At 49.2% G+C, this 26,307-nt stretch overlaps 2 protein-coding genes across 2 annotated transcripts in view; one reads left to right on the top strand and one right to left on the bottom strand.

The window, feature by feature from the left end:
* Positions 1-5,208, top strand: part of CFAP92 (cilia and flagella associated protein 92 (putative)) — a 37,304-nt gene extending 32,096 nt beyond the window's left edge. The window contains exons 12-15 of the mRNA XM_054562132.1: positions 2,504-2,668; positions 3,264-3,473; positions 3,565-3,721; positions 5,177-5,208. Coding sequence (XP_054418107.1) covers positions 2,504-2,668; positions 3,264-3,473; positions 3,565-3,721; positions 5,177-5,208 — 564 coding nt within the window. The remainder of the gene's footprint in view (positions 1-2,503; positions 2,669-3,263; positions 3,474-3,564; positions 3,722-5,176) is intronic.
* A 12,058-nt stretch (positions 5,209-17,266) lies between these two features.
* LOC129061410 (putative adhesion G protein-coupled receptor E4P) overlaps positions 17,267-26,307 on the bottom strand; it is a 32,733-nt gene continuing 23,692 nt past the window's right edge. Inside the window, exons 11-16 of the mRNA XM_054562054.1 lie at positions 25,415-25,650; positions 23,179-23,245; positions 22,563-22,654; positions 21,296-21,476; positions 19,175-19,270; positions 17,267-17,377 (exon numbers count right to left, since the gene is read on the bottom strand). Of these exons, the coding sequence (XP_054418029.1) occupies positions 17,267-17,377; positions 19,175-19,270; positions 21,296-21,476; positions 22,563-22,654; positions 23,179-23,245; positions 25,415-25,650 (783 nt within the window). The remainder of the gene's footprint in view (positions 17,378-19,174; positions 19,271-21,295; positions 21,477-22,562; positions 22,655-23,178; positions 23,246-25,414; positions 25,651-26,307) is intronic.

Here is a 26,307-nt window from a genome sequence, read left to right as displayed (position 1 = left end):
ATTGCTGGGTCATATAGTAATTGTATTTTTAATTTTTTGAGGTATTGCCACACTGCTTTCCATAGTGGCTGCACCAATTCGCATTCCCACCAACTGAGCACAGGGGTTCCCTCTCCTCCACATCTTCACCAACACTTATGGTTTGTTGATTTATTGATGATAGCCATTCTGATATATTTTTTTAAGATTTTATTTTTAGACAGAGGGGAAGGGGGAGAGAAGGGGAGGGAGAGAAACGTCAATGTGTGGTTGCTTCTCGCACAGCCCCCACTGCTGACCTGGCTTGCAACCCAGGCACGTGTCCTCATTGGGAATCGAACCGGTGACCCTTTGGTTTTCAGGCCAGTGCTCAGTCCACTGAGGCACACCAGCCAGGGCACCATTCTGATATTTTTTAATTGAACTGTTTGTTTGGTTGGTTTTAAGTTGTGCAAGTTCTTCATATATTTCGGATGATAACCATTTATCAGATGTGTGAATTTATCAGATTGGTGAATATCTTCTCTCATTCAGTAGGTTATCTTTTGGCTCTATTGATATTTACTTTTGATGTTTATTGTTTTCTTTGCAATCCTGTCAGCTGTTGCTTTATAAATTTTGAGAAAACTATTAAGTACACAGGATGTTCATGATAGTTATATCTTCTTGTTTTTTCCTCTTTTGCCTCTTTTGATAAATTTTTATCTTGAGTTACATGGTTAGATATTAAAAATGCTACTCTAGCTCTTTTGCTTGGGCTTTCTGGTCCTTTTTGCCTAGTTTATAGTCTTCCTCCATTTAATTTTAAAGCCCTTTTTTTTAAAATTTAAAGCAGTTCTTTAAAATATGTGAATGTGAGCATCTTTTTTATTACACTCATTGGGATGAGTCTGGTTAATAATATTGTATAAGTCCCAGGTGTACATTTCTATGGTACATGATCTGTACATTGCATCGTGTGCCCACCATCCAAAGTCAAGTCATTTTCCGTCACCATGGATTTGACCCCCTTGACCCTTTACCCTTTACATCCCTTCCCCTTCCCTTATAAACAGCATAGTGTTAGCTTTAAAAAAAAAAATCCAATCTGAAGTTGTTTAATTGGCAAACTTAATTCATTTACTGTAATGACGGTGAGATAAGGCTTTTAGGGGCCACCTCATTCTCTCTGTACAGAGTGCAGAGTAATCAACAGAACAACTGTTGACCAGAAGAACTTCAACTTTAAACTTTTCTCCCCAGGCCATAATCCACCAGCTCTAGGATTTTGAAGGAAGAGGGATTTCTTGTTTTATTAATGGCAGGCTGACTAATTCAGACCAACCTTCCCAGAAGACGACCAGAAAAACTGGCAAAATACTAAATATTCCGACGGCAGCGACATGTGGGCCATGACAGGACCCTAACTTAGACCGCAGTCTTCTCAGAGCTGCTCCAACGCCTGAGTTTTGTCCCTTATCCCACGGCCTTCAGCCTGCCCTTGCCTTCAGTCCCGGTTGCTGCAAGCCATGGGGGTCTTGTTCCTGGACCAACTTCTCTCTCATGTCTGTGAAACACAGATTTATTAAGTCCTTCTCTTGATTACTTTGCACTCTCATACAGAAATTCCTCAAAGATTCCAAAGTCAAGCCGGGGCTGGTGTGGCTCAGCGGACTGAGTGCCGGACTACGAAGCAAAGGGTCACCGGATAGATTCCCAGTCAGGGCACATGCCTGGGTTGCAGGCCAGGTCCCCAGGGCAGGGGGGAGGGGCACGTAAGAGGCAACTATACATTAATGTTTCTCTCCCTCTCTTTCACCCTCCCTTCCCCTCTCTCTAAAAATAAATAAATCTTTTTTAAAAAAATTCCAAAGTCAAGACACTGGGACTTGGCCCCAAGTCATGTTAATATGTGAGTCAAGGTCAACCTCTTGAGTTAAAAAAAAAAAAATGTAAGCAAAAGATAGTTATTTTATGATGGTTGGTAGGCAAGCGAAAGACAAGCTGTGCTGCACAGTACCTAACAATTTCGAGTAAAACTCTTCCTCTTTCTCTTTTTTGGGGTCCCAGACATCTTTCTCTGCAACCTCCTACTGTACTTTTTATCTCTCTCCTCGTTGCTGTTTTCACTCACAAAGGAAGCCGACAGACCATCATGAGGCTCTGGGGAGAGGAGGGCAGCCCTCCCTGTGCACGTGAGCACGGCCGGGGCTGGCAGCCCTTGAGCTTCAGCCCGTCTTTGCCCTGCACACACCGCGAGGGCCTCAAGCCTCTCCCACTTCTCACCACCTGAGCCACAAACTCTGGCCACTGCCCTGGGTCCCAGGTCCAGTGACCTTAGGCAAATGTCAAGTTTCTGGTCCTAACTTACACTGTCGACAGGAAAGGACTGGACTAGATGGCCCCCTGGCAGGGCTCTGTGATAAAATGGCAGCCCTAGTTCTCAGGAATCAATACCTGCAGCCACGTCCCAGAGCTGGGCTCCAGCAGGTAGCTGGTGGTGAGGGGCGCTCGTGCGGGTAATGACGGGTGTCTCTTTCTTCAGAAAAATATCATGGAAGTCTCCCAGGTTGGCAAGAAGACGCCAGAGTCTGCAGTGAAGGTGATTAGAAGTTCAGTCCCTATGAAAGATGCCGTCTATAACTACAGTATTCAGACTCTGAATTCCACAGAGTTTGCCAAGAGGGAGCTGTATCGCCAGATGGCCAAGGTGAGTGAGAGGCTCAGAGAGCGGGAAACAGTCACATGCTTTTACTCCAGACAGGACACAGCAGTTGGCTAATGCCATGGACTGTTTCCTCTCTGACCATCCAGTCTGGAGACCCGCGGGAGATTTCCAGTGTGGGGATGAGAGCCACCCAGTTAGGGAAGTAGGCAAGGGACCCGGTGCTGGGAAGGGGGTTCTGTTCCCACGCTAAATGGGAATCCTCCACATGCAAGGGTGCGCCAAGAGGCCCTCGGCCTATGCCCAGGTGTTCACAGCTGCAAACCACCACAGGTTCCTTACCTATGCAAAACATTTTGTTTCTGCTCATGCAAAGCAGCAGTCACCCTGAAGGAAAAGCTGGCTTCGGTTTTCTCACACGGTGAATTTAGAAAAGGGCTCCTTCTGTCAAGGGGGGCAACAATGTGAACCTCTCAGGGCCGCTGCACAGTTTAGTGCATCCGAATGCCCCATTGAATATTGCCAGGAACTATTGCTCTGCCCTCGGCTGTTTCTGAGACCTGCCTGGGAACCTGAGGCTCAGTCAGGCCTCTCCAAGACCACCCCCCCTTCTGTCCACATGCCTGCCCCTCATTTCCAGGAACCGGGCAGAAGATTCACATACTCACAGAATTACCTCTCAGCCATGGTGGAGCCCCAGGATTCCCAGGAAGAGGGAAAAAAAGCCAAGAAGAAATCCCACCAGGCCTGGCTCACAGCCGATGGATTCCAAGTGGCAGGTCTTCACAAGAGCACCGAAAGTGACCACCTCAAGCTGCTGCCCATTGGCGCCACCACAGAGCCGACTGAGGTCCACAGGCAGGAGGGGCAGGGTGTCAGGTGGGGGTCCCTACCTGACTTATTGTTAGGGGGTTCCTCCTAACTTACTGTTCCCAGTTTAGGAGTGGAGGGAAAATGCACTGTTTGCCAATGTGCTGCAGCCTGTGCTGGATCGAGACAGGTGGAGCTGGGACCGGCGCCATCAGGACTTTGATCTGTACAAGAAGCCACCGCCTTTCTTCAAGCTGCCCCCAGCTCTGTCACTGAACCCCGTAACAGGTAACAAATAAGACGTGTGTAAAGCTGAGCCTCCTGACGCTGTCAGCAGGCAGGGGGTCTGTACGGCTCCCCAGCATCAGCAGCATCCATGTTGTTCAGATGCGGGGAGAGGAAACCAAGGTTCAGAATGCACCTGGTGTAACAAACTGATGGTGGGGCTGGAACTCAGGAGGCCTGAGCTCTCGTTCCAGCTGCAATATTAACTCATAATGTGGCTTGGGGCAGGTCCCTGCCTTGCTCTGGCCCTTGTTTCTTAAGTATATAAAGGGAAGTTGGAAGACAGATCTAAGGGCTTTCTGAGCTTCACCGCTGTGCCACCCCTGAGTGGGCTCGGGAGGCCCAGCCAACAGCTGTGGCAGAGGACCTGGGCCCCGCCGGACCTCCCAGCTCCCCGCCAGCCCAGACGCGCCACCTCCCTCTGTGGGTGAGACTGGAGTCTTGCTACCTCATCCTTCTGAGTCCCCTTTTTATTCTTTCCATCCCTCTGTTTATGAAAAAAATACCTAAAAATCATTTATGGGTTGATAGAGAACCCAAATCTGTCCGTTAACAAAGCCAGAATGTTTGTTCAGAGAATAAGGGATGGGTTTTCCAGCAACAAGGTTTGCCACAAGAGAACCCTTTCCCAGAAATCAAGACAGAATAAACAGGGTGGATTTCCCTCCTCCCCCAGCTCCCGAGGGCAGCTCTGGGACTAGGAGGAAGGACACCAAGCTCCTGAAACCCCTCTCCCCTCACTTGGACCTTGCTGCCCCCACAGGGCAGGCCCCAGGCCCTGGGGCTGTGTGCAGGTCTCCTGCTCGCTGTTGGTATGTCCCAGGCCGAGGCGCTGCCGAGGTCCAGCCCAGGGGTGCCAGGCTGGCCTCTCTGGCCAGGGTGCTCTGCCGGGCTGCACCGCCAGGCTGCATCACAGGCCTTCCCAGCACAGGGTCCCTGGATGCCTTGAGTAGCCCAGGCGCATTGCTGACAGTGGAAACAAGTATGCAACGGGGCCTTCCCTCGACATGGCGTGTTGAAGGAAAACTCAGAAATGGCAGGTAAAAGGGTGAGCCTTGAACCGGTGACCCCAGCCTTTTAAACTCCACTGGACAAAGAGAGAACCTGCAGCTGACAGGGACTTCCATGCCACAAAGCCTAGAGTACAGACAGCTTTCCTGAGAGCTGCCCCAGGAGGGTGGGGCCTGCATGCTTCCAGCTTCGCCTGTAAAGGAGCTCCTTTCCCGGCACTGTGTGAGAAGATGTGCTCTTCATTTTGTGCAAAGTGCTTCCTGGCTGGCATTTAAGAACTGGAATTTCATTGGAAAATTATTTCCAACGTCACAGTATTTGTTTCCTTTTCACCTCTTGAAAATAAGTTACCAAAACCCTGGCAGAGCGTGCAGGCCGACCCCACTAAGCTCACTTGGGCCTCCGCATCCGCCATCTTCTCTTTGCTTATTTCTCTCATCACCACAGTTTATGGCTTCTACTCGGAAGGAAAAGAGTGAGCCTGGCTTCCTCCTCTTGCCTCAAGGCAACATCTACAAGGGGCTCTTTTAGGGGGAGCCCCAAACCACCTAGGAATTGGACCAGAGCTTGAAAACTGCCAGCGTGCTGGGGCCCAGGACATCCAGCAAGTAACAGTGGAAGGAAGCCTGGAAAAATGCAAAGGCCTTGTAGTACCATCTGAAGATACCTTTTTCCCCCCCTCACTTCAAGAGTAGAGGGCAATCCTTGCAAAGAAAGCAGAGGGAAAGCCCAGGTGGGAACAAGCTTATGTTGTCATATATCAAGCAACGTCGTTTTCCACCCTGCACCTGGGAGGGATCAACCACTGGGCAAATAACCCCCATGGCCCTGTGCTCAGCACCTGCTTCTCAGTTTTCAGGCCCTTCTTCTTGCAGAGTGAGGGCAAAAGGGAATGGAGGCTGTCACCGAAGGGCGGTTCCCAGGATCACACTGCATCCATTAAAGGCTGGCTCTGAGTAAAAACATGACTGAAAGGGCAAACACAGACTGCCATTGTAAAGTCCTACTTTGTTAAATGGTTCCTGGTACATGATGTAAGAGCATTTTGCTCCTAGTCTGAATGAATGACACATACGGAGCTTTCAAGCTGCCTTTTTGGGAATGTGTGGTCCAGTGGAAAGGCCTGTCCACACCCACAGTGGGTCCCTGCAGCCCCACAGAAGCAGCAGCACAAGCCCCAGTCTGCGTGTGAAGCCTCCTACACTAGCAGCATATCCTCAAACCCCAGGCCTCAGGATTCCGTTATCCGTGGCCGTTCAGAACCTGAGGCCGTGTCAGGCAGCAGTGCCCACAGGTGAAAAACGAGAGGCTCCCTCAGGCCAGGAGAAGGACCTTCAGGTGAAAACTGGGAAGAAATACTTCAAGTCAGAGCAACCCCATGTTGCACACCTACGGGAACAAGTGAGAATTGTCTAGCAACAGGCTGTGGCCTGGGGGTGGTGGCAGCGGGGACCACCGTCCCTGTGCTTCAGGACATCCAGCCCAGATGGTGGGCACAGATGCATGCTCCCCCTCCAGAACCTGCTGGGACAATTCCTTGATCTGTCCATCTAGGTTTCCTGGAGAATCTGGGAGGGAAAAGAAGATAGTTGGTGATCTTTCTGCATTATGATAACAGAAACTGCTGGGTCATTTTTTCCAATAAAGTCAACCTGTGGGTGGCCCCACCACCCCTCTAAACCCCCAGGAAGTCATTCTGGGCTGTAGACAGAGGCTTCATTCTGAATAAAAAAGGGCTCATCCTGTTATTCCCTAAAAACTCCAGATCGTGGGGGAAGAGGGGTACAGAGAAGGCATTTGGTCAACACACAGCCCCTTCCCTTATGATTCAAACCTACTGCAGGGGAACACATGTCCTCACTCTCCACGGAAAGCGGACTCGGTCAGCACCTTGGACAGTGCCAGGGCCAGGCGCCGCACAGAATTCTGGGCCCCTCTCCACCGTCTCTTGGCAGCAGGGCTAGGCTCTGCAGGGGACATGTGACACGAAGCCTCGAGGCCAGCAGGACTGTACGGGTCAGAAGAAGAACTGGAGCTGCACATTCTAAGACCTGGGCACATGGCCACGAAAGAGGAAGAGCATTCCTGACAAACTGAGCAACACGAGCAAAGTCCCCTCATGGTCTAGGGCAGCAGCCTGGGACCTCTGCCAGAAGGGCAGCTCCGTTTCCGCCACGGCACAGGGGTGTAAAGGCAAGGGGCGCCTCCTCCCTCTGTGAACTGCCCTGGGCAGACGCCAGCAGGACCCGCGCAGCGGCGCTGACAGGACTCCCATCCGCAGGTGCGTGCTCCTGCCCCGCTGCAGGTGAGCACCGGTCCCAGCTGGCCCGCCTCACTCGAGGCAGAAGTCTGTGCGCAGCCAGCAGGCCCTGGGAGCCCGACAGGGCCAGAAACAGCTCTCAGTCCACAGTTTCCTGGAATTGCACCCCCCGCCCAGGCAGCCCTACTCACACTTGTTCAGCTGAGGTCAGGTGAAGAGATTCGGGAAATAAGCTTCTGTGTAGAAGATGTTGGCTGACGGAACTGAGGCCGGAGAGAACGCCGGGATCTCTGGGCCATCGGGCACCCCTTCCCTGGTGACTGACCTCTCAGCTTCAAAGAACTCCTGGGCAGCTTGGCTGAGGACAAGAGGTCTGGCTCGGAAGGCACAGTCTTGGGTTCTAATTCCAGCCCTGAGCCAAACTAGCTCTGTCCCAAGGGCAAAATACTCAACAAGTCCGAGCCTCGGTTTCTTTCTCTATGAGGCGGACTTTATAATTCTCGCGGCCGGGGGCTACTGTGGGTCAGTGCCAGATCCCCAGCAGGGACTCCGTGACTGCACCCACCCCTCAAGCAGGGTGAGGAGGGCAGGCAGGGTGACAGCGCTAAGTTTGGGACTCATTACTAACACGCCCTTTTCTGTCAGGTAGGAAGATAAAAGGGAATGGCCCTGTGTCCTAAACAACCCAGAGCCCCCACCGGAGCTGGCAGTGCCCACCGCAGGCCACAGCCATAACTCGGCACACCCGCCCGCCTCTGGGTCAGCTGCTGCGTGGACCCTGCGCTTCACCTTCTCCGGCACCACAGCTGGGGGCCAAGGCCGTTGGCTTGCCCAGCCCCTCCCACCTGAGGCTCCTCCCTGCCGCTGGATGACCCCTGCCCCCAACCACCGGGCCTCATTAAAGTGCAGCAGGACAAAGCCAGCGGGAGCTGCCTGTGTGCTGGCTGGGCAGGGGCAGGGCGGGCTCACCTCACGGTCAGGGTTCCGGAGCCCGGCTCCCGCAAAGCAGCTGCCATGCTGTGCAGGTTGATGAGGATGCTGACCACCTGCCTCAATGGTCTGGGAACACAGGGGCCCAGGGTGGAGGCCTGTTACCTGAGACCCACCCCAGACACTGTCCCACCTGGGGCATATTTTCTCCCACATCTGAGCCTCACTTTATACCTCAGGGGAGAGAGGCTAATACGATTTCCCTATGGGTTGTGGGAGGTCGGCTCGTGGCTGCCTTCTGTTTTCCCTTCACTCTGTCTAGATTTGGGCAAGGTCAAGGCAAGACCAGGTCCCAGGAGTCTGGCTGAAACCAGAGGCTGGGGCTTAATACGCCTTCAGCAGCAGAGCCTCACAGATCAGGTTCTGCGATCGGGGCCCTGTGGGGCTGCCCTACCAAGTGCATGGAGCCTCCCTTCACCCAGAGGGCGCTCACCCAGCAGGGGCTCCTGCCCAGCTGAGAGCCCCTGGGACGGGCAGCCACGGCCAGCCCTGCCTCCCCTGCCTCCCCACCCCACTCTTCCACGGCGAGTAAGATTTCTTTCCAGGCTGGGTCCCAAGGAGGGACACTTGGTAAGATGTCGTCTCATAGATGCTGGCCCCATCTCCTTGAGCCCCAGGGTAGAGGATCTGCTGCCCCAGGCCTGGCAGGGCCCAACTACCTTGCCAAAGTGGAGCAGCAATATCTCTGAGTACAGCGAAAGTAATAGGCGTTCCCGAGCTTGCTGGCACTGTCCTGGCAGCCAGAGCAAGGACTCAGCCCAGAACCTCCTCCCCATGGTGTCTGTCCTGTTTTCCCGGCCCAGGGCATGATAGGGAGTCCAGGGCCCACGCCCTGCTGCCATGCAGGCCCATCTCTGTCATGTCAGGGTGGAGAGAGGGGACATCAGCTGTCCCTCAGATTGGCTGGTCTTTCCCATGGACCCCTGGTCACATCCCTTTTGGGAGGGAGGTATCTGACAGGCTGTGTCTGCCTGGCTCACTCACTGTAACCCCAGGGTGCACAGCTCCAAGATTCTCTGTCAGCCCCAGGCGCGCGGTTCAACTCAAGGAGTCCCAAAGTGTCTGGCCAACAGTCTGCGGGACAGTGGTCAGGCTGCCCCCTTTAAGCTCACTGCAGAAAGCACATGGCCCCACAGCCTGAGGCCCTGCTGCTCCCAGAAACGTGTCCCCGCCACTTGGCAACCCAGAGCCCAAGGCCACCCGATCCTCCTCCCTGATGGTGCAAAGCCATAAAGGGCTGATCTGGGCCCACTGTGCCCCTCCTCTGGCCTGGCATGCTGGGCACGTGGCTGCAGGCTGAGCCCTTCCAGCCTCTCAGAGAGCAGCCAGGCTCCCCAGGTGGAGCCACACGTGTGCTCCCTCCATGACAGGCTGGGCCACAGTCAGCTCCCAGGGCTCACTCTCCCTGCAAACTGCTCTGAGCAACAGGTGCCTGGGCTCCAGCCGTGATTTCCAGTTGCTCTGGCCCAGAAGAGGGAGAGAGTAAGGGAGGGAAAGATGAACCAAATGGCTTGTGTTGGCTTTGGAGCATGGCACCTCTTTAACGGGCACCTCTCATTCCGCAGATTCTGAAAACAGCTCCCTGCCGTGTGGAGTGACCGCGAGGGCAGGGCAGTGAGGGCTTCCCTGAGCAGCTGGTCCCTCCCATCACCCTCAGGTGAAGACCAGGCTCTGGAGCCCAGCTCTGAAGCCCCACACTCACTGGCCGAGGCTGCTGGCCATCCCCGCTCCAGCCAGCAAGTGAGCTTAGCTCTGCAGGGTGCACTGCCCACCTGCCTCTTGCCACCCCAGCTGGGACCTGAGGAGCAGAGAGTGGGAATGACACCTACTTAGTCCTCGCAGTCGGAGTGCAGCTGGCGTGCGGCAGGCCTGCCAGGGCGACGTGCATCCTGAGGACCTCGTGGGCTCCCTGCGGCCAGCAGCAGTGTAGATGTCAAAAGCTGCCCCACGGGAGTTAGCCCCGGCAGTACATGCTGCTGCCCACTCACCCGCACGCTGGAAGCTATCGCAGGCAAGGCTGTGACATTTTATAGCATCCACCACCCTCACGGGAAGATCCAGGGCCATCTAAAACCTGGCTACTTGTCTCCCCTTCACTGCACCCCTCACCTACTCCATCCCCTGCCCCAGCCCCGCCGAGCAGGACTGGTCACCACTGCCACAGAGTGTTCTGCCTCCATTCACCTAGAGCTAGGAGGCGAGGTCCCAGCTGGGCCTGGCACATTCTTTTTCTCTGACTTGGCCCGAGTAGCCCTCTCCTAGGCCTGGTCAAAGTCCCTTTCTATCCCCAAGGGCCACATGCACTTGCTTCATGAGACTCCCGCCCCCTCAAGAGAGGCGCACCCCTGTCCGCCTCTTCCGGGGCTTCTGGGTTCCTCCTGAGTGAGTCAGTCTGCATAGTCAAGACCACTAACACCCCAAAGGTGGGATGGTGTCTGAAGTGTGTCTGTGGCCCCAGCTCCCCTTTCTTCCCCGCTCTGGGTCCCTCCCAGCACCTCGAGTGTGAACTCACAGGGAGAGCAATTAGAGGGCGAGAAGGGGTGGGCTGGGAAAGCACCCAGCGATGACCCTGTTAAGTTGCCTCAATACAGAAGGAAACCCAGACCCACAGAGAGCAGTGGAGGCCGAACTTAGGCCTCCTACCAAGCGATCTCTGCTTGTCCCGCCACAGCGGGCAGAAGCAACTTGGTGAAGACCTGCAGCGGGTTGCCGGGGGTGGGAGGCTCAGCTGCAAGGGCCTTTGGATGTGGGATCTCCACTGAGCCCTCGGCCTCAGCCTCCGCATCTGCAGAGCGGCATCTTGGCAGGGCGGGGAGGAGGGTTAAATGAGAGAACGCACAAGCCGGCCTGGGCCCAGAACCAGGAGGTTCAGGGGGGTCCAAGTGGAGCGAAGCAGAGCTGGTGGCGGGGCACTCACTTCAGAAATGAGCAGGATGCGGGGTCATGCCGCAGGCGCTTGGCCAGGCAGCCCCTCGTTGTAGCCCGGGCCTCTGGGCATCTGCCAGGCCCCCGCTGAGTGGAACACCTGCCCGGGCCCGGGAGCTAGGGCAGCACGGGGTTGTCAGTGCCAACTCCCTCCCAAAGGAGGGCCTCTGATGGGGCCGAGTGGCTGCAGGTGGAGTGGGAAGCTCTGTACAAAGAACCAGAACCCGGCTTTGGGATGAGACCAAACCAGACAGGAGCTCTGGCTGTCATGGCCTTGCTGTGTGGCCTCAGGCAAGTCCTTCTGTTTCCTCGACCATACCAACCAGCTGTAGTGAAGGAGCTTTTCTCTGCTTCCCTCTGGCTATGCTGGGATCAGCTTCACCAGGGCAGCAGCACAGAGCGGTTGGGAAGACGGCCCGAGATTTGGGTGGAAGGCACTGGCCGGAAGTTGGGCCCACAGAAATGCCCACGACAGAAGCAGCGGCCGGCTCACGCCTGTCACAGCGGCTCATCACCAAAGCAGGAAGGTGGTCAGTTTCAAAAACTGGGGCCTATGACTTCAAAGTGTGTAGTGGTGAACACAAACCGTGTCACGGGCCCAGCTCCAAAGGCGCCCAACCGAATACCGCAGCCTCCCACCCAGCCATCCCCCAACCCCGTCCACTATAGTCAGTGTTCCCCAAACTCTTTCCCAGGTGTGATCCAATCACAAACGGGCCCTCAGGGGGCCTATAAGATGAACAGGCACCCCCATTCCCCCATTTCATCAGAGGTTCTACGTCCTCTGGGGACAGGCCAAGCATGAGCATCCCCACATAGCTCTTGTGCTGAGGAGTTTCCAGATGGGGAAGAAGCCCAGAGGGGACCTCAGGGCCCTGGGAGCAGCTCGTAGAGGGAGGCAAGTGCTGAGCTTGGAGTCTGACGCAGTCAGCTTTCAGGCCCTTGTTCACAGCCTCGGGCAAACCACTTACCCTCTCTGAGCCTCAGTCTCCTCATCTAATAAAATGGAGGTAAGAACCCAAAACAAAGCCTTCCCCATCCCCTACCTTGCCCTGAACTCAGGAACTTCATAAGCACCCAGGGGCAGGCTGGCCTGGGTAGCCTTCGCGACCGGCCGCCAGGGCCCCCTGCGTTTCCCTGCCGTGGCTTCCACAAAGCCGACACAGGGATGGTGCCCCAGGCCCGTCAAAAGCCCTATAGGGTGGTTTTAAGTTCCCTGGCAAAGGGAAATCCAGGCTGCAGGAATCCTAACAGAAAAAAAAACAAGTGGGGACCCAGAGGCCAAGGGAGCTGGGTTCCAAACCTTGATCCCACTCCTCACCTGCTGTGGAACAAGTCCCCTAAAATGGGGGTCTTGTGAGAATCAGTGCTAATGTTTATGGGTGTCTGGCTCACCCTTGGATATTTACTAAGTAGCTCTGTTCAAAGTGTTCGGAGCCACACCCGACCTAAGGAAGGTGTTCAGCCAATGTCAGAACGGCCCCACCCCCTTCTCAGTGCCAGGTGGGCAAGGCCAGTCTTCCCCCTGAATGACTGCACGCGGCACACCAGCTCTCAGGGGCGGGGAGCCAGGCACTCGGCACACTGGTTTCTCCATTGAACAGAAATGACCCACCATGTAATCAGACTGTTGATGAGGGTGGTGTGAACGTGGACCTGCCCTAAAATGCTCCGAGCCCCATGGGGTGAGGCACAAACAGGAGGAACAGGAGGGAGGACACGCTCAGGCCGCAGCGAGTGACTCGCACTCAGTGGCAAAGCTTCACATCCATCCCAAGGTGAAGGCAGAGACGTCGGAGCTGGGCCTCCAAAGGATGAGTTAGAGGCGATGGGGGCAGGAGGAGGATTCAAAGGGAAGGGACAGTGCCATCAAAGGGTCACCCCTCGCGTGGGGACTGAGCACTGTGGCACGTGGCTGAGAGAGGCCCTGCAGGGCCAGGCTGCGGGCGCAGGCTGGCAGAGCGAGCCCGATTCAGACGTTGCTACTGGACCCGCAGGCGATAGCCCGGCGTGGTGTCGGGGTCACAGCGGCTGACCTGTCCAGGCCGACAGTTGCCTGTAGCCGCACACATGTGGCTCGGAGGGGCCCAGGCCGCCTAGAGAAGCAACAGGCCAGCTTCACTTACGGCCCAGCCCCAAATCCCTCCCATTCATGGCCAATGGCTTTACTGGTCTTTTCTGGTCATAAAAGTAATGCCAGATCACCATTTTGAAAAATCCCAATACAGCCTTTTTGTGTATATCCTTTTAGACTTTTCCTAGGCATATGATCATATTTTAAGGTAAAAATATAATCTATAATACAAAAATATATAAATACCTATGCATTAAATCATCTAATAGGTAGTGAACATCTCCTGTCAGATGCAGATCTTTATAAATGAAACAGCAGTCTGACCTCTCATTCCCTGTATCTAGTGGGCGCCAGGACAGAGACTTTCTGTCGTGGCACTATCGACGTTTTGGGTTGGATTATTCTTTGTCATGGGGGACTGGCCTGTGCACTGTAGGATATTTAGCAGCATCCTTGACCTCTACCCACTAGATGCCAGAAGCTCTCCTCCCCCACCGTTCTGACAACCAAAAACGTCTCTAGATGTAAAATATCTCCTAGGGAACAAAACCTCCCTGGATGGGAATCACTGTCCTGGAGTAAAAAGACAAAGTTTAAAGAAACAAAAACTCCGCTGAACTTAGGTATTTTACATTTCATCTTTAACTCCCACAGGTGGCTGGGCGGCCATGTGTGCATCTGACAGATGATAACCTCAGGTGCGGGCGCGGGCGCTGGCCCTGGAGCCGCCGTCCACACGCAGAGGGGAGGGCTGGGTGCCTGCGGGGCTGCCCGAGGAAGCCCGGGGCTCTGCAGTGCCACCCCTGCCCGCTGCTGTTTCAATCAAAACGCATTTACTTATTGCGTACACTGAGGGAGTCAGTTTTGTTAAAAATAAATAAATTCTGATGCTTTCTCCACAGCCCCCCAAGAAAGTTACTGCTAAAATCCTGGGGCACTGTCAGGCAGGCAAAAGCCCAAGAGGGCAGGGGTGTGGCGTCTACAGATCCAGTGAAGGGCAGGAGAGAAGCTGGAAGAGGGGAGGGAGGGAGAGAAGAAGTGACCGCTAATGCTGGGAGAAGCTCGCTTACTCGCAGGTGATGAAAACCTTCTGGAATGAGAGAGTGGTGATGGCTGTAGTTATTTTAAAAAAGAAAACAGAGCCAAACTGAGAGGCTGTGTTTGAACAACAGCCTTGGGATTCATCCCGCCACCCACTGCCACCCCAGACTCGGAGAGGCGGGTGCAGGGTGAAGGCTGAGAGCCCAGAGCCACAGTTTCATGTGAAAAGGGCCCAAGAGTAAAATAGTGTGTGAGTGCACCTGCACATGCGTATGTGTGTGCGTGGCTGGGCTCTGTCTCTGTCTCTATCCCTCACCCCACACACACTTCTTGCCTGCCCCCTTGATCCCACGGAACTGGGATGACCACCTGTAGATTAGGTAAGAGAAAGACAAGCTGTGGTGATCGACTCTGGTGAGGCAGAATGGCCCCGGGGTCCTGAGGGGAAGGGCCAGGTCTTTGACCTGGGGCTAAAACATCGCTACAATGCTCCAAGAATTGTGTGCAGAGTACACAGGACAAAAAGCCCTGCTCAATGGTTCCCCCTGGTCAAATCCCTCAGTTAGATGCTCCTTGTGCCCCACAGCCTGTCCTTACTCCATTGCTGTGGTGGGCACAGAGGCACGGTTGTGTGCACATTATACACAGGAGTTATTATACCCATGGTATGTACTGTATTTTGCTGTGTATATGATGCACCACATTTTTGACCCAAACTTTCAGGAAAAAATCTTGCATTTTAATTCAATTATTTATTTATTTATATTTAGATACTTGTTTTGTGTATCATAAGGAATTTTAGCATTTATTTTTGAACATATTGTGGTACAAGAAATTTTATGTAACAAATAATTACAAAGCACAAAAACAAATATGAGCTATTTCCAGTACTACCCATGTATAATGCACATCCTTATTTTTCCCCTCAAAAATGTGGGCAAAAAAGTGCACATTATACCCGACAAAATGCGGTAATCATTCCTGAGAGAGGGACAGTGGAGACTGTCCCGGGGCCTCCTGCAAAGCCTGTGGACAAGCAGTGCTGACCTGGGAGGATCCCTCCGGGCAGGGAGGGGCTGCGAAGGCCACATGGGTTTGCCAGCTTCAGAGCTGGGAGATGGCGTGGGGCTGGTGGAGGTGAGGATCTGAGCCTCAGCAGCACAGCTGGATTTGGGAAGCAGTGGGCGCCTCGGAAGAAGAGACCACATGGGACTAGAGCCCTGGCCTGGGACCACTCTCTCCTTGCTGAGCCCAGGGGACCCAAGCCCGCTTCCCTAAGACGCCCGAGAGAATGGTTCAGGTATGAGTTTCTGACTTAAAAAAAAATATATGTAGAAACACAAGGGCCATCCACTAGCGGAGTGTGTTCAGTTGTCATGTTACACTTTATTTACTGAACTGCACGTGGTTCACAACCCATACTTTTCAGAGGTCTTTTTATAAAAGCACATGAAAATATGCCTCATTTTAAAAACTTGACGGCATTATTATTTATTACATTCTATTGCTATATCATTAATTACTGAAACAGTCCTGATGGATCAACTCCTTGTTGCCATGGCAACAGTGGGATGGAAAGTGGGGCATCAGCAGGCTGGTGAATTCTTGTGAATGTGTCTGATCTGTTTAAACCAAACACCGATTACTGTCTTTTATGTGGGAAATTTTGGGCTTGGCTGACAGCCAAGAGCCTGTTCAAAAATGTCAATCTGAAGAGCCCATGAAGAACCCTGAGTCACTTGTTCCTTGCCACACACGTTCTCATTCATTAAGTTAATAAACAATCAGAAACTGACCCCATCAGCGGCAATGAGAGCTGACACGAGCCCTGGGCTGCCTGACCCCCAGGATGCGGCCAGTCTCTCTTGGCCTTTAGCCACTATTTGCTCCCAACTGTTGCATCATATCCAAACTTTGCTCACGGGTGTTCTTTCTCCCCAGCTGTGACGGGAGTCACAGTGACCTCGTGGCATCCACGCCAGGGTCCAGCACACTCCAGAGAGACTCAGACACACTACTGTTTTCCAGTGTTTGGTGGCAGGCAGGAATAAGGCCAGCTGGCCTGCCTTGCCTTTGAGTGTGGCAGCCCAGTGGAGTTGTAACTGTATTACAGGTTTGTGGTCACACGTTTGTGTACCAGATGCTCCCTTCCTTTCCTCTCACCCATCACAGCCAATAATTCAGGGTGACAGAACACATCGCATGGTTACCACGCACCAAGGAGGGTCCTGCTCTCCACCGCCACCCTCTACGCAAAATTCCAGAGGCAAAGATTTGGTGATAAAGGAAAGGAGCCTTTATTGAAAAGCTACACAGTTTTGGAATAACACCTTTCCACATGCTTTAGTCACTTCAGCCTATCATTAAGGCTAAACTCTCTAACACTTGAGTTCTCTTATCATTCCCCCTGTTAGTTTTTAATTATCTTATTTCTATCAGGTTAGTTCACAAACTAAAACAACGTAATATACAAAAGCTACACAATTTTAGAAGTATGGCAGGTTTCTGCCGAAGGGCTCGTCTCCTCTAGGGCACCCAAGGAAGAATATCCCTGCCACCCTCTGCCCAGCCAGCCCGACCCTAGGCCGTGTCTGGAGTTTCTTCTCCACCCAGAACACCGTCCGCTGAGAAACGCAGGCAGCGGCAGCACGATCACCCAGGCATCCTCCAGGAGGAGAGACACAGCGAGCCTGGGAGCCCAGGAGCTCACCTCTGCCCTCTTTTTATTCAAGGCGCTCAGGAGGCATTCAGTTGCTCAGCCAGTTCTGCCCTTGACTGTTTACTGTTGCCTCGGGCAACCTCCTCCTACAGCCCCGTCCGTATTTTCCCCAGTGATCTGATCAGATTTTTTTGTGTCAGCGTCCTGCCAAATTTACAGGTCAGGTCACCAAATCCCTGGAATGAATTCCTAGCAATGGAATTTTTAAATGAATGGGCTATGCACATAAATTTGGATACTTTGTGTCAAACTGTCCCCCCGAAAAAGCCTGCATTTTATGCAAGTTTTATACATGTAAATTTGAAATTGCATGATTTTCAGAAACCACATGAGTTTCCCTACATTTCAATTTTTCAAGGGGAACCATAAAATTTCAAAACCAGCTGGTAGAGTGAATCATACCCTCTTGTCTGGCAATAAAAGATAAAACAAGGGAAGGAGACCAGACTCATTTTCACTGGAAAGATACAGATGATGGCACTTGTCCCGCTCACTTGTGACCACAGCAGGGTGCCCTCCATACGCAGCTCAGTTTTCTTTTTGTCGCCAAAGCACAATGACAGGGGGAGTCCCAGGCTGGGGCTGGGCAGGCGCAGTGCCTCCTTTGTGAAAGATTTCTGATGACTTCCCAGGTTCCTCCTGTTTGCGGGGAGATAATGTGGAGAAAAGGCTGAAGAGAAATTGGCACCTCGGAAGTTAACTCAAAAGTCTAGCAGGCCAGGAGCCCACAAGCTAGAATTTCTGAGGTCCGAAGCTGAACAAAGAGGTCCTACAATTTGACTCCACATCTTCCTCCAACCCCCGTCACAGATGGCCTTTTACTTATTTAATCTTTTTTACAAACATTTGCAGTGTTTACTGTGCCAGGTGGCATTCTCAGCACTTAACACATCTGATCTCATTTATTCTTATGATGAGATATTATGCTCATTTTTACAGGCGAAGATACTGAGGCACAGAGACATTCAGAGGCTTATGCAAGGTCGCAGAGCCTAGAAGTGGTGTATTTGGGTTTGATCCCAGGCGCTTTGACTCCATTTAAACATGACAGTGATGAATCACTTAAATGCTACAGAAAAATTAATAAAGATTTTAAGGTTGAATGTGTGCTTTTTACAATATAAGGTATTCAAAAATAAAGGATTGTAATTATTGTTGAGTTCTTACATAGTCGACTCTTGATCATTTGGAATTGATAAAAAGTAATGTTGACGTAGTTCGGCATGAAGTGCTTTTGTGCACATAACTTTAGTCCTCTATCAGACATTTTAACAACGAGGCTCAGAGAGATTAAGCTACTTGGCAGTGCCTGCCAACCGGAACCTGAAAGAATCAAGATCCAAACTCAGATCTGATGAACCCCAGAATTTATGCTATGGATCCACCATGTGACGTGTTTGGTGACCATGTGTGTTGGGACAGATCAGATCAACATATCCTTTGATCATCGGTGATTTCAGCCACAGGGTGACGGTGCAAACAGGGTCATGTTAGGACACAGTCAGTGGCCACATAACAGAATTATCCTTGATGTGAAACTGCATGTTCTATGAACAGCTGGTCCCAAAGGTTGTTCATCTGAAGTAACAATTCTTACCACAACCAAGGAAAGTTGTCAACTTTTGAAGGAAAACGGACCTGTGTTAGAGTTCCTCTGACTGGCTGAGGAGCTTAAGCAAACCATTTGAGCTTTGCCAGCTTCAGTTTCCTCATCCTTAAACAGGAAGTTTAGACTCTCAGAACAAATTAAGCCCATTGGCCAGGCACTTCCCAGGGAAAAGGAAAACAATAGGAGCCCAAGCCATGAAAAGTACAGAAGGTGGAGACTGACCAAAAGCAATCATCTTGATGTCTTTAGGATAAATACTATATAATGAGACACACTATGCAGAGGATTAAAATTGGGTGTGGTGACACAGCGAGTGAGATTAGCACGGAATGAATGGTTAGGGAAAGCGCCTCTGAAGTGACGTATCAGTGAAGAGTGAACACGAATGAGACCGGAAGGGAAGAAACAGCTGGTGCAAAGGCCCTGAGGCAGTGTTGAGCCTGGGAAGCCCAGGGAACTGAAAAGCAGCCAACACACCTGAGCAGGGGTGTTGGACCAATTTTAAGTGATGACAGGAGGTTCAATTTGATTCGAAATGTGATGGGAAGCCAGAGTTTTAAGAAGGGGAGTAAAATAATCTGACTTGCATGTTTCATTGCCACTCTGGTTGCTGTGTGGAGAATGGGAAAGAGAGTAAGGCAAGAGAGACAGAGAAAGGAAAAACAGCTTTTCTGGTTTGGGTCTCAAAATCCAGAAACTTCAGCTTCTTAATGCAGGAACTGAGTGCAATTTCTCTTTTCTATCAGATTAAGAAAACAGGATGTGCATGGTAGCATGAGATGCTGGGTTCAGACAAGTATACAGGATTGCAGAGAAGCTGGCCTTACCACTCTGGTGTGGGTAGTAGAGCGAGAGACCTCAGTGCTTTCAGTTTCGACACCTTTCTGCATCCTGCTAAACCACTTCTTGTATTCCATTCGCACCTGCAAGTGTGAGGTACATAGAGGCTTGTGTTCCATCCAGAGTTTGGTTCAGAAGGAAGGACCCTAAAATAGGAGACTAAAGATATAAATGCCTAGCCTTGCTCTCTACAGCTCTTTTCATTGGTTTACTGTATAATCTTGGCCACGCTTCTGTTGATTTATTTTATTTAAATTTGACTTCCCCAGTGGTAGGAAAGGTGCTTACTAAATGCCAAGCACCGTGAGACTTTGTATATGGCAGTAATGACGAAAGTGATGATGGTGGTGACAATGGTGATGATGACGACAGTGATGGGAATGAAAACAATGAAGGATGGTGGTTATAAAGGTGACGATGGTAGTGATAATGCAGGTGAGTATGGTCACGATGGTGGCGGTGATGATAGCAAAAGTAATGATGGCGGTGATTATGATGTTGAAGGTCACCGTATGCTAAACACTAGCTATGTTTAATGCACTTATGTACAATATATCGTTTAATTCCACCAGTAAGGAACTTCTTATACCCAACCACCACTAAAGATGAAGACATGGAGGCTCCTGGAGGTCTGGTGACTTGTCTAAGGCCCCACAACCAGCATTCAAAATCTTACTCCAGAGCCCTGATACTAAGCCACCTATTGTGATTCTATGAGGTGTCTTCCTTTAACCTCTTTAACATGTTATAAAGGACAGCTGGATATATAATACTCAACATTAATTTACCAAAACACTTAAGGTGTATCTTACTTCTGTGTGCAAGGAGTACCAAGCATTAAGAGGGCACTAACAAACAAAAGAGAAATTAATGAAGTGTTAAAATGTCTTTCTGTCACTTGCATCTTAATTGCTCGTAGTTCCACTCACTAGCAAAGGAAAACTGTTCCCAGTCTTCTGTGAAGAGTAAAATTATAATAATGACTTTCACTGAGAGCTTGATATATGCCAAGGGCTGTGTTGAGATTGATATTGAATTGATATTGAATTATGTCATTTAAGTATTAACCCTGTGAGGTAGACATTGCCACATTTTCAGATGAGAAACTCAAGGCTCAGAGAGGGAAGCAGCCTGCCCAAGGTCACACAGCAACCCACTCAGTGGAAAAACTGGGATGAAAGCTGAGTTTATGGCAGATTCTGCCAAATATTCCAGTGGCCTCCATGAAGTGCACCTCACTACAGGAGGATTATTCATCCTGTCCGTGGTGAATTCTGGTTTGGCCATGTGACTTGCTTTGGCCAGTGAAAGAGAGCTAAGCTACTCGGTGCCATGGTCCCTCTCCTGTTGCTATGAGAACACTGACATGCTACATAGGGGCTACCTTTTCAGTCTACATCCCCAAAAGAAGACAATGTAGCTCAGGCAACTATGTAGCATGAGCCAGAAATAAATCTTGTTGTTGTAGTAAGCCCCTGAAGTTAGAGGTGGGAGGACAATTTGTCACTGCAGCATAATCTACCTTATCCTGACGGATAACATGCTCTGCTATGAACTGGTTTGTGTCCTCCACTCCCTAAATTCATATATTCAAGCTCTAGCCTCGCAATGTAACTATATTTGAAGATATGGCCTTTATAAAAGTAATTAAGGTTAAATCAGTTCATAAGAGTAGAGTCCTGATTCAATAGATTGCGTCTTTACAAAAAGAAGCATGAAAGCTCTCTCTCAATCTCTCTCCCGTGTGAGGACATAGCAAGAAGGTGGTCATATGCAGGAAGATGGATCTCACCAGAACCTGACCACGGTGGCACCCTGATCGCAGAATTCCAGGCTCCAGAATTCTAAGATAAATATCTGTTGTCTAAGCCACACGGCCGCTACTATTTTCTTATGGCCACTTGAGCAGATGAATGCATGATCTTAAGAGACATGCTCAAATGATAAATGTTAGAAAGTTAAATGAAACCCAGAGCACATGGCGCAAACCCAAGCAGCAGCTCAACCTACTTCCCAGACTTAAAGCAACTTCAAAATATAAAAGGTCAGAGAAGGACAAGAAATAAACGACCATTCAACAAGCTCAGAGATAAAGTAATTAGCTTTACCTGGCGATTAAGGAGACAGTGCACCACAAAGAGCAAAACCCCCTGCAGGACATTGATGATGGTGAACAAGTAGGCAGTTATCAACCCAATTGTCTTCCCAACTTCATCAACCATAAAAAAACCAAGGCTCCAAGAACAGCCCAAGATAAACAGCTGAGCAATGGCTTTAAATGTCATGACTCTGAAAAGGAAAAGGAGTAATTATTACCATTTCTGAGGGACTCGCTGCTTGTCGGCGCTGTGCTCAATTCTTTGTGTGCATCACCTTATTGAAATTTCATAACGTCATGTGCTTAGGTGGCTTCCACAAAGGTATGTAGCTTGAGGAGGTGGCAGTACCCATGTTTTCAATTATTGCTTCTGAGAATAACACTTTCTCCTACTCTTGGAAATGATTTCCCTGCAGAGTCTCTTATCTGGACTTATGGGAAGATTTACAGAAAGTGCATTCTGGAAATTGAAAAGATGTAGATGATACCATGAATCCGGAACACAATACGGTGTTGGATTTCTTCAAATAAAAATTGTGTTTAGAGTGGTATTTTTGATGGCCATGATCTAGGCGAGCTGATGTGTATAAATGTGTGTGCATATTCGTCTGTGTGCATGCATGGAAGTATGGAGGAATACTGAGAAGGTGACACTCTGGCCCTCTAGGATCAGAAACTGAGGCTGAGCGGTTAGATTGGTCTCCTAAGTACATGAGATCAAAGGCAGGGTCTGAAGTTGGACAGAAATTCCTTTAAGTTTTGTCCACATGACTCACCAATGCAAAGTTCCCACTGTTGGGTAAGATGAGCAGTTTGTTCCTCTTATCAATAGGGATATTGGTAATACCCATCAGGGAGGCTGGTGTCATGAGAATTCAATGAACTAATCTTGGCAAATGCCCAGCATCTATCAAGTTCCTAATCAGCATGAGTTGCCATCAGTATTTTTAATAATTTAGGTCAGTACCAATGAGAATTATTTCTACAACCAAAGAGAGTGGAATCCAAAAGTAGGGCAACTCTCAGAGGTAAAAGGATAATGTTGATATGCTTGGCTACACAAATGACGCACCCAGTGAATGTTTATTGAATAAAGAGATGAGAGAATACATGAAATGACCTGAAAATTATAGTTTTTACTTCTATAAATCGTCCTGCAAGTACTCTTTAGTACAGTACCAGGAAATTTTATATCAGTTTTGTATGGGTTTCCTCTCTTCCTGGCAGAGCTGTCCTGTAGGGAAATCTGGATCTCACTGATTCTGGTACCTTCTTACCTGGTGTCTTGAATGGTGGAAACCTCCTTATTGAGGGAGGAAATTTTGCGTCTCAAAATCCACAGAATTTGGAAGTAGAATATGAAGTTTATCTGTGGAAACAGTGTAAAAAATTGAGTTGGAATTTTCTTTTGAGGCCATATCATGCAATCCAACTCAAGGTGGACCTAACAGTCTTTCCCCAAAAGACACAGGCTTCATAAGGATGGTAGGACATATGCTCTGATCTAAATGGAACGCAGTATATAATCCATGGCACTTGGTGCTTGATCAGAGTGACTATATAATTTATCATTCAAACCAGGACAATGGATATAAATGGAGAGTTCCTGGCCAATAGAAAAACATGTTACTCTATGCAGAATAGATACTTGCTAAATATTTGTTAAATATATGAATGAAGAATTTTTAAAAAGAATGCCCAGTACAGGGTTATATTACATCAAGGCAGAAGCCAGGAAAAGACACAAACAGATAGTATTTCCAGTAAGGGGGTTAATCACATTAGGCTATATTTCCTTATTTTTATCTCATTCCCCTTTAACAGATAAACACTCCCTATCCTTGGCCAACCCAGGGCAGGCACACCAATAACTAACCATCACTGGTCACCTACCAAGATAATGATGGCCACTGGCCCCATGAAGCTCCAGATGAACCCTTTATCAAGATTGAGCCAGCAGCTGTTGAGAGAAAGATAAGGATTCACAGCTTATTTCTCAGAAAAAAGGGGGGTGGTCAATGCACATTTCTGTAACAAGATCTGAGCAATGCCAGGAGCTGCTAAGTTCAGACTTGTTTTTTGATGGAATCAGACATGGATCTACATCAGACACAGGCTGTATGCTCTGAGCCTCAGTGTCTTCAGGTGTGAAGCGTGGCGAACAGAAGCAATGGAAAAACTTAAATGATGGCTGTGGCTATCTACCAAGTCTTGAAATCAGGCTGGGTCAATCCTGTGACTTGGTTCTTCTCCAATAGTGTATTAACTATTCCAGGCATTTGCCACTCCACATAAACATTAGACCCAGTTTGTCAACATCCACAAAATTTTCTGAAATTTTGATTGTGGATGCATTGAACCCATAGATCAAGTTGGGAAGAACTAATTTCTTGGCAATTGCAGTCTTGCTATCCATGAAAATGGACTATCTCTCCATTTATTTGAGCTTTCTTTTATTTCTTTCATTAACGTTTTCCTCATAGACATTTTGTAGGAAATATTTAAAGAAGTAATGTGCACAGTTTTTGAACACAGTTCCTGGCAGAGCTAAGTCTCAGTAAATGTAGGTATCGTAATAATGATTACTATAATAAAAAAGAGTAAAAATTATGTCATTGGAAGGGTATTGTGTAACAGGAATCATATGAAATGTACCCTTTTGGTGGTTATTAGACCACTATGCATAGTGATAAAATTGTACAGAACCAAATACACACAAAGAAGTACAAGTAAAACTTGTATGAATAAGATCGGTGAATTGCTTCAATGTCAATGTTCTGGGTGTGACCAGGAAACTTTGGGAGGTGTGGATAGTTTATTACCTTGATTGTGGTGATGGTATCACAGTGTATGCATATGTCCAAACTCATCCACACGTATACATTAAGTATGTACGATTTTCCGTATATCAATTACATCTCAATAAAATTGTAAAAACAGCTTTAGTTATAAAAACTACCAAAAGAGTATTCTGTCATGGCATGTGTTGGCAAAGGTAGTTTAACATTCTGAAAAGGGACCAGGCAATATGAAACTGGCAAAAATAATAAACAACCGCCAACACTCGGCGGGAAGAAAAGCTTCCAGTCTTAGTTCTATTCCAAGTGTTGCAAACTATGGCCCAAGGACCAAATCTAATCCACCCCTTGTTTTTGTAAATAAAGTTTTACTGAAACACAGCCATACCCATTCGTTTACAACTTGGCTGCTTTCACATCACAAAAGCAACATTGATTCATTGCCACAAGGACCACATGGCCTGCAAAACAGCTACCATCTGGCCCTTTGTAGAAACTTTGCCAACTCCTGATATACTCTACCATCTCCAGAACCATTCTGGCAGGACACAGGGATCAAGTTGGAGACTGGGCATTCTCTGATTTCAAGATGGACAGCCTCCTACATGTTGTTTTAACACATGCGCACCTACTTTCTAACCCAAACCACACTGCCAAAATATCAACTTCTTCAACTAACTTTGCAGAGCTTTGCAAACTTTAGTGAGACAGCAAAACACGGCTGTTATGAAACACTGCTTTGTTAATTTTGGCTAAGTCTCTTTTAGATGTGGTTTTGAGAAAATTTATTAGATTCACTAAAGTCCAGATGTGCTGTGCATGATGTGGTAAACAGTGCTGACCTCATGGAAGGAAGGGATGCGATTCTTCAGATAGAGAGCATTACCTCTGATACAGCACAGACTCTCGAGATTTGTTGCTATTGTTATTCTTTACATTGTGAATGTTTATCTCAACCTAGTCCACCCACTCTTTCAGAATCCTACAGATCATAAAATCCATAGGTTCTTAATGTGGAAGCATGTGAACTTCTTTACCCTCTTGCCCCTGAACTTCATGAAGTTGTATTAAAAGTGTTGTGTGTATGTACATTTGTCTGGGGAAATAGACCTTGAATTTCACCAAAATTCTCAAAGAGATCCAACCCCAAAGATGCTGACAACCACAGCTCTAGGAATTACCAATAGAAAATAAAATCCACGTTTAAGGAAGGACTGATTTGAAGTATAATTCAAAATTGGAAAATGGAATTTAAAGCAATTTTTTTTTACTTTAGATCATGTATTGGCCATGGGTACCACTTCCACCATAAATGGTCTCATCATGCTTACTGAGTATATGTTCCATAATTTTTGTGTCCTACTATTGCAGACACAGCCACGATCAGAGCTGGAATCCCATAGCCTAGAGGGTACATGAACCACTTCATGAATCTGTCTGCGCTGGTGTAGTTGGCCACCTTGAGGTGCCTGACAGTGAGGAAGAGCTGCAGCCCTATGAGGAACATCCAGGTAAAGGCGGCCAAGTAGAGGTAGTGCAATACCCCTGCGATGATGGAGCACAGCACCTGGAAGGGAGAGAAGAGTTAGGAAGGTGGTGTCAATGTTTGTACCTGATTATATCCTCAGCACTTACTTCCAGGATGCTGACTGGAATTTCAGTTCCAACACCTGTGACATTTTTCCTGGGACAACACATTTTCTGGGGGCTTAACTGGCCATTGAGGCCTGCTTCCCCCACGTGTGGGGCAGACCAGAAGCACCAAGAAATGAATGCCTGGGACCAGCCCTCAAATCTTTAACAGATGAGCATTGGTAAACAAATACTGCTTTGCTCTTGCCCTTTGGGAGGCTGTGATGGTTAACTTTATGTGTGAGCTTGACTGAGCTAAGGGACACCCAGAGAGCTGATGTAACATTTCTGGGGGTGTTTGCAAGGGTGTTTCTGGAAGAGATTAACATTTTAATCAGTAGATGACTAAAGAAGATGGCCCTCACCAATAAGGGTGGACATCATCCAATCCACGCAGGGCCTGAATAGACCAAAAATGTACAGGAAAGGCAAACCCACTCCCTCTTCTTGAGCTAGGATGTCCATCTTTATCCCTTGGACATCAGCAGTCATGGTTCCAGTAAAATGTTATTTACAAAAACAGACTCTGGGCCAGAATTGACCTGAGCACTGTAGTTGACCAACTTCTGCACATTTTAAAATGAAGAAACTA

The sequence above is a fragment of the Pteronotus mesoamericanus genome, unplaced genomic scaffold, assembly GCF_021234165.1.
Source record: "Pteronotus mesoamericanus isolate MK-2021 breed Mesoamerican mustached bat unplaced genomic scaffold, CSHL_Meso_final scaffold_636, whole genome shotgun sequence".
NCBI lineage: Eukaryota > Metazoa > Chordata > Mammalia > Chiroptera > Mormoopidae > Pteronotus > Pteronotus mesoamericanus.
Note: the sequence above shows the minus strand (reverse complement) of the source record. Positions and strands in the feature narration are given on the sequence as shown.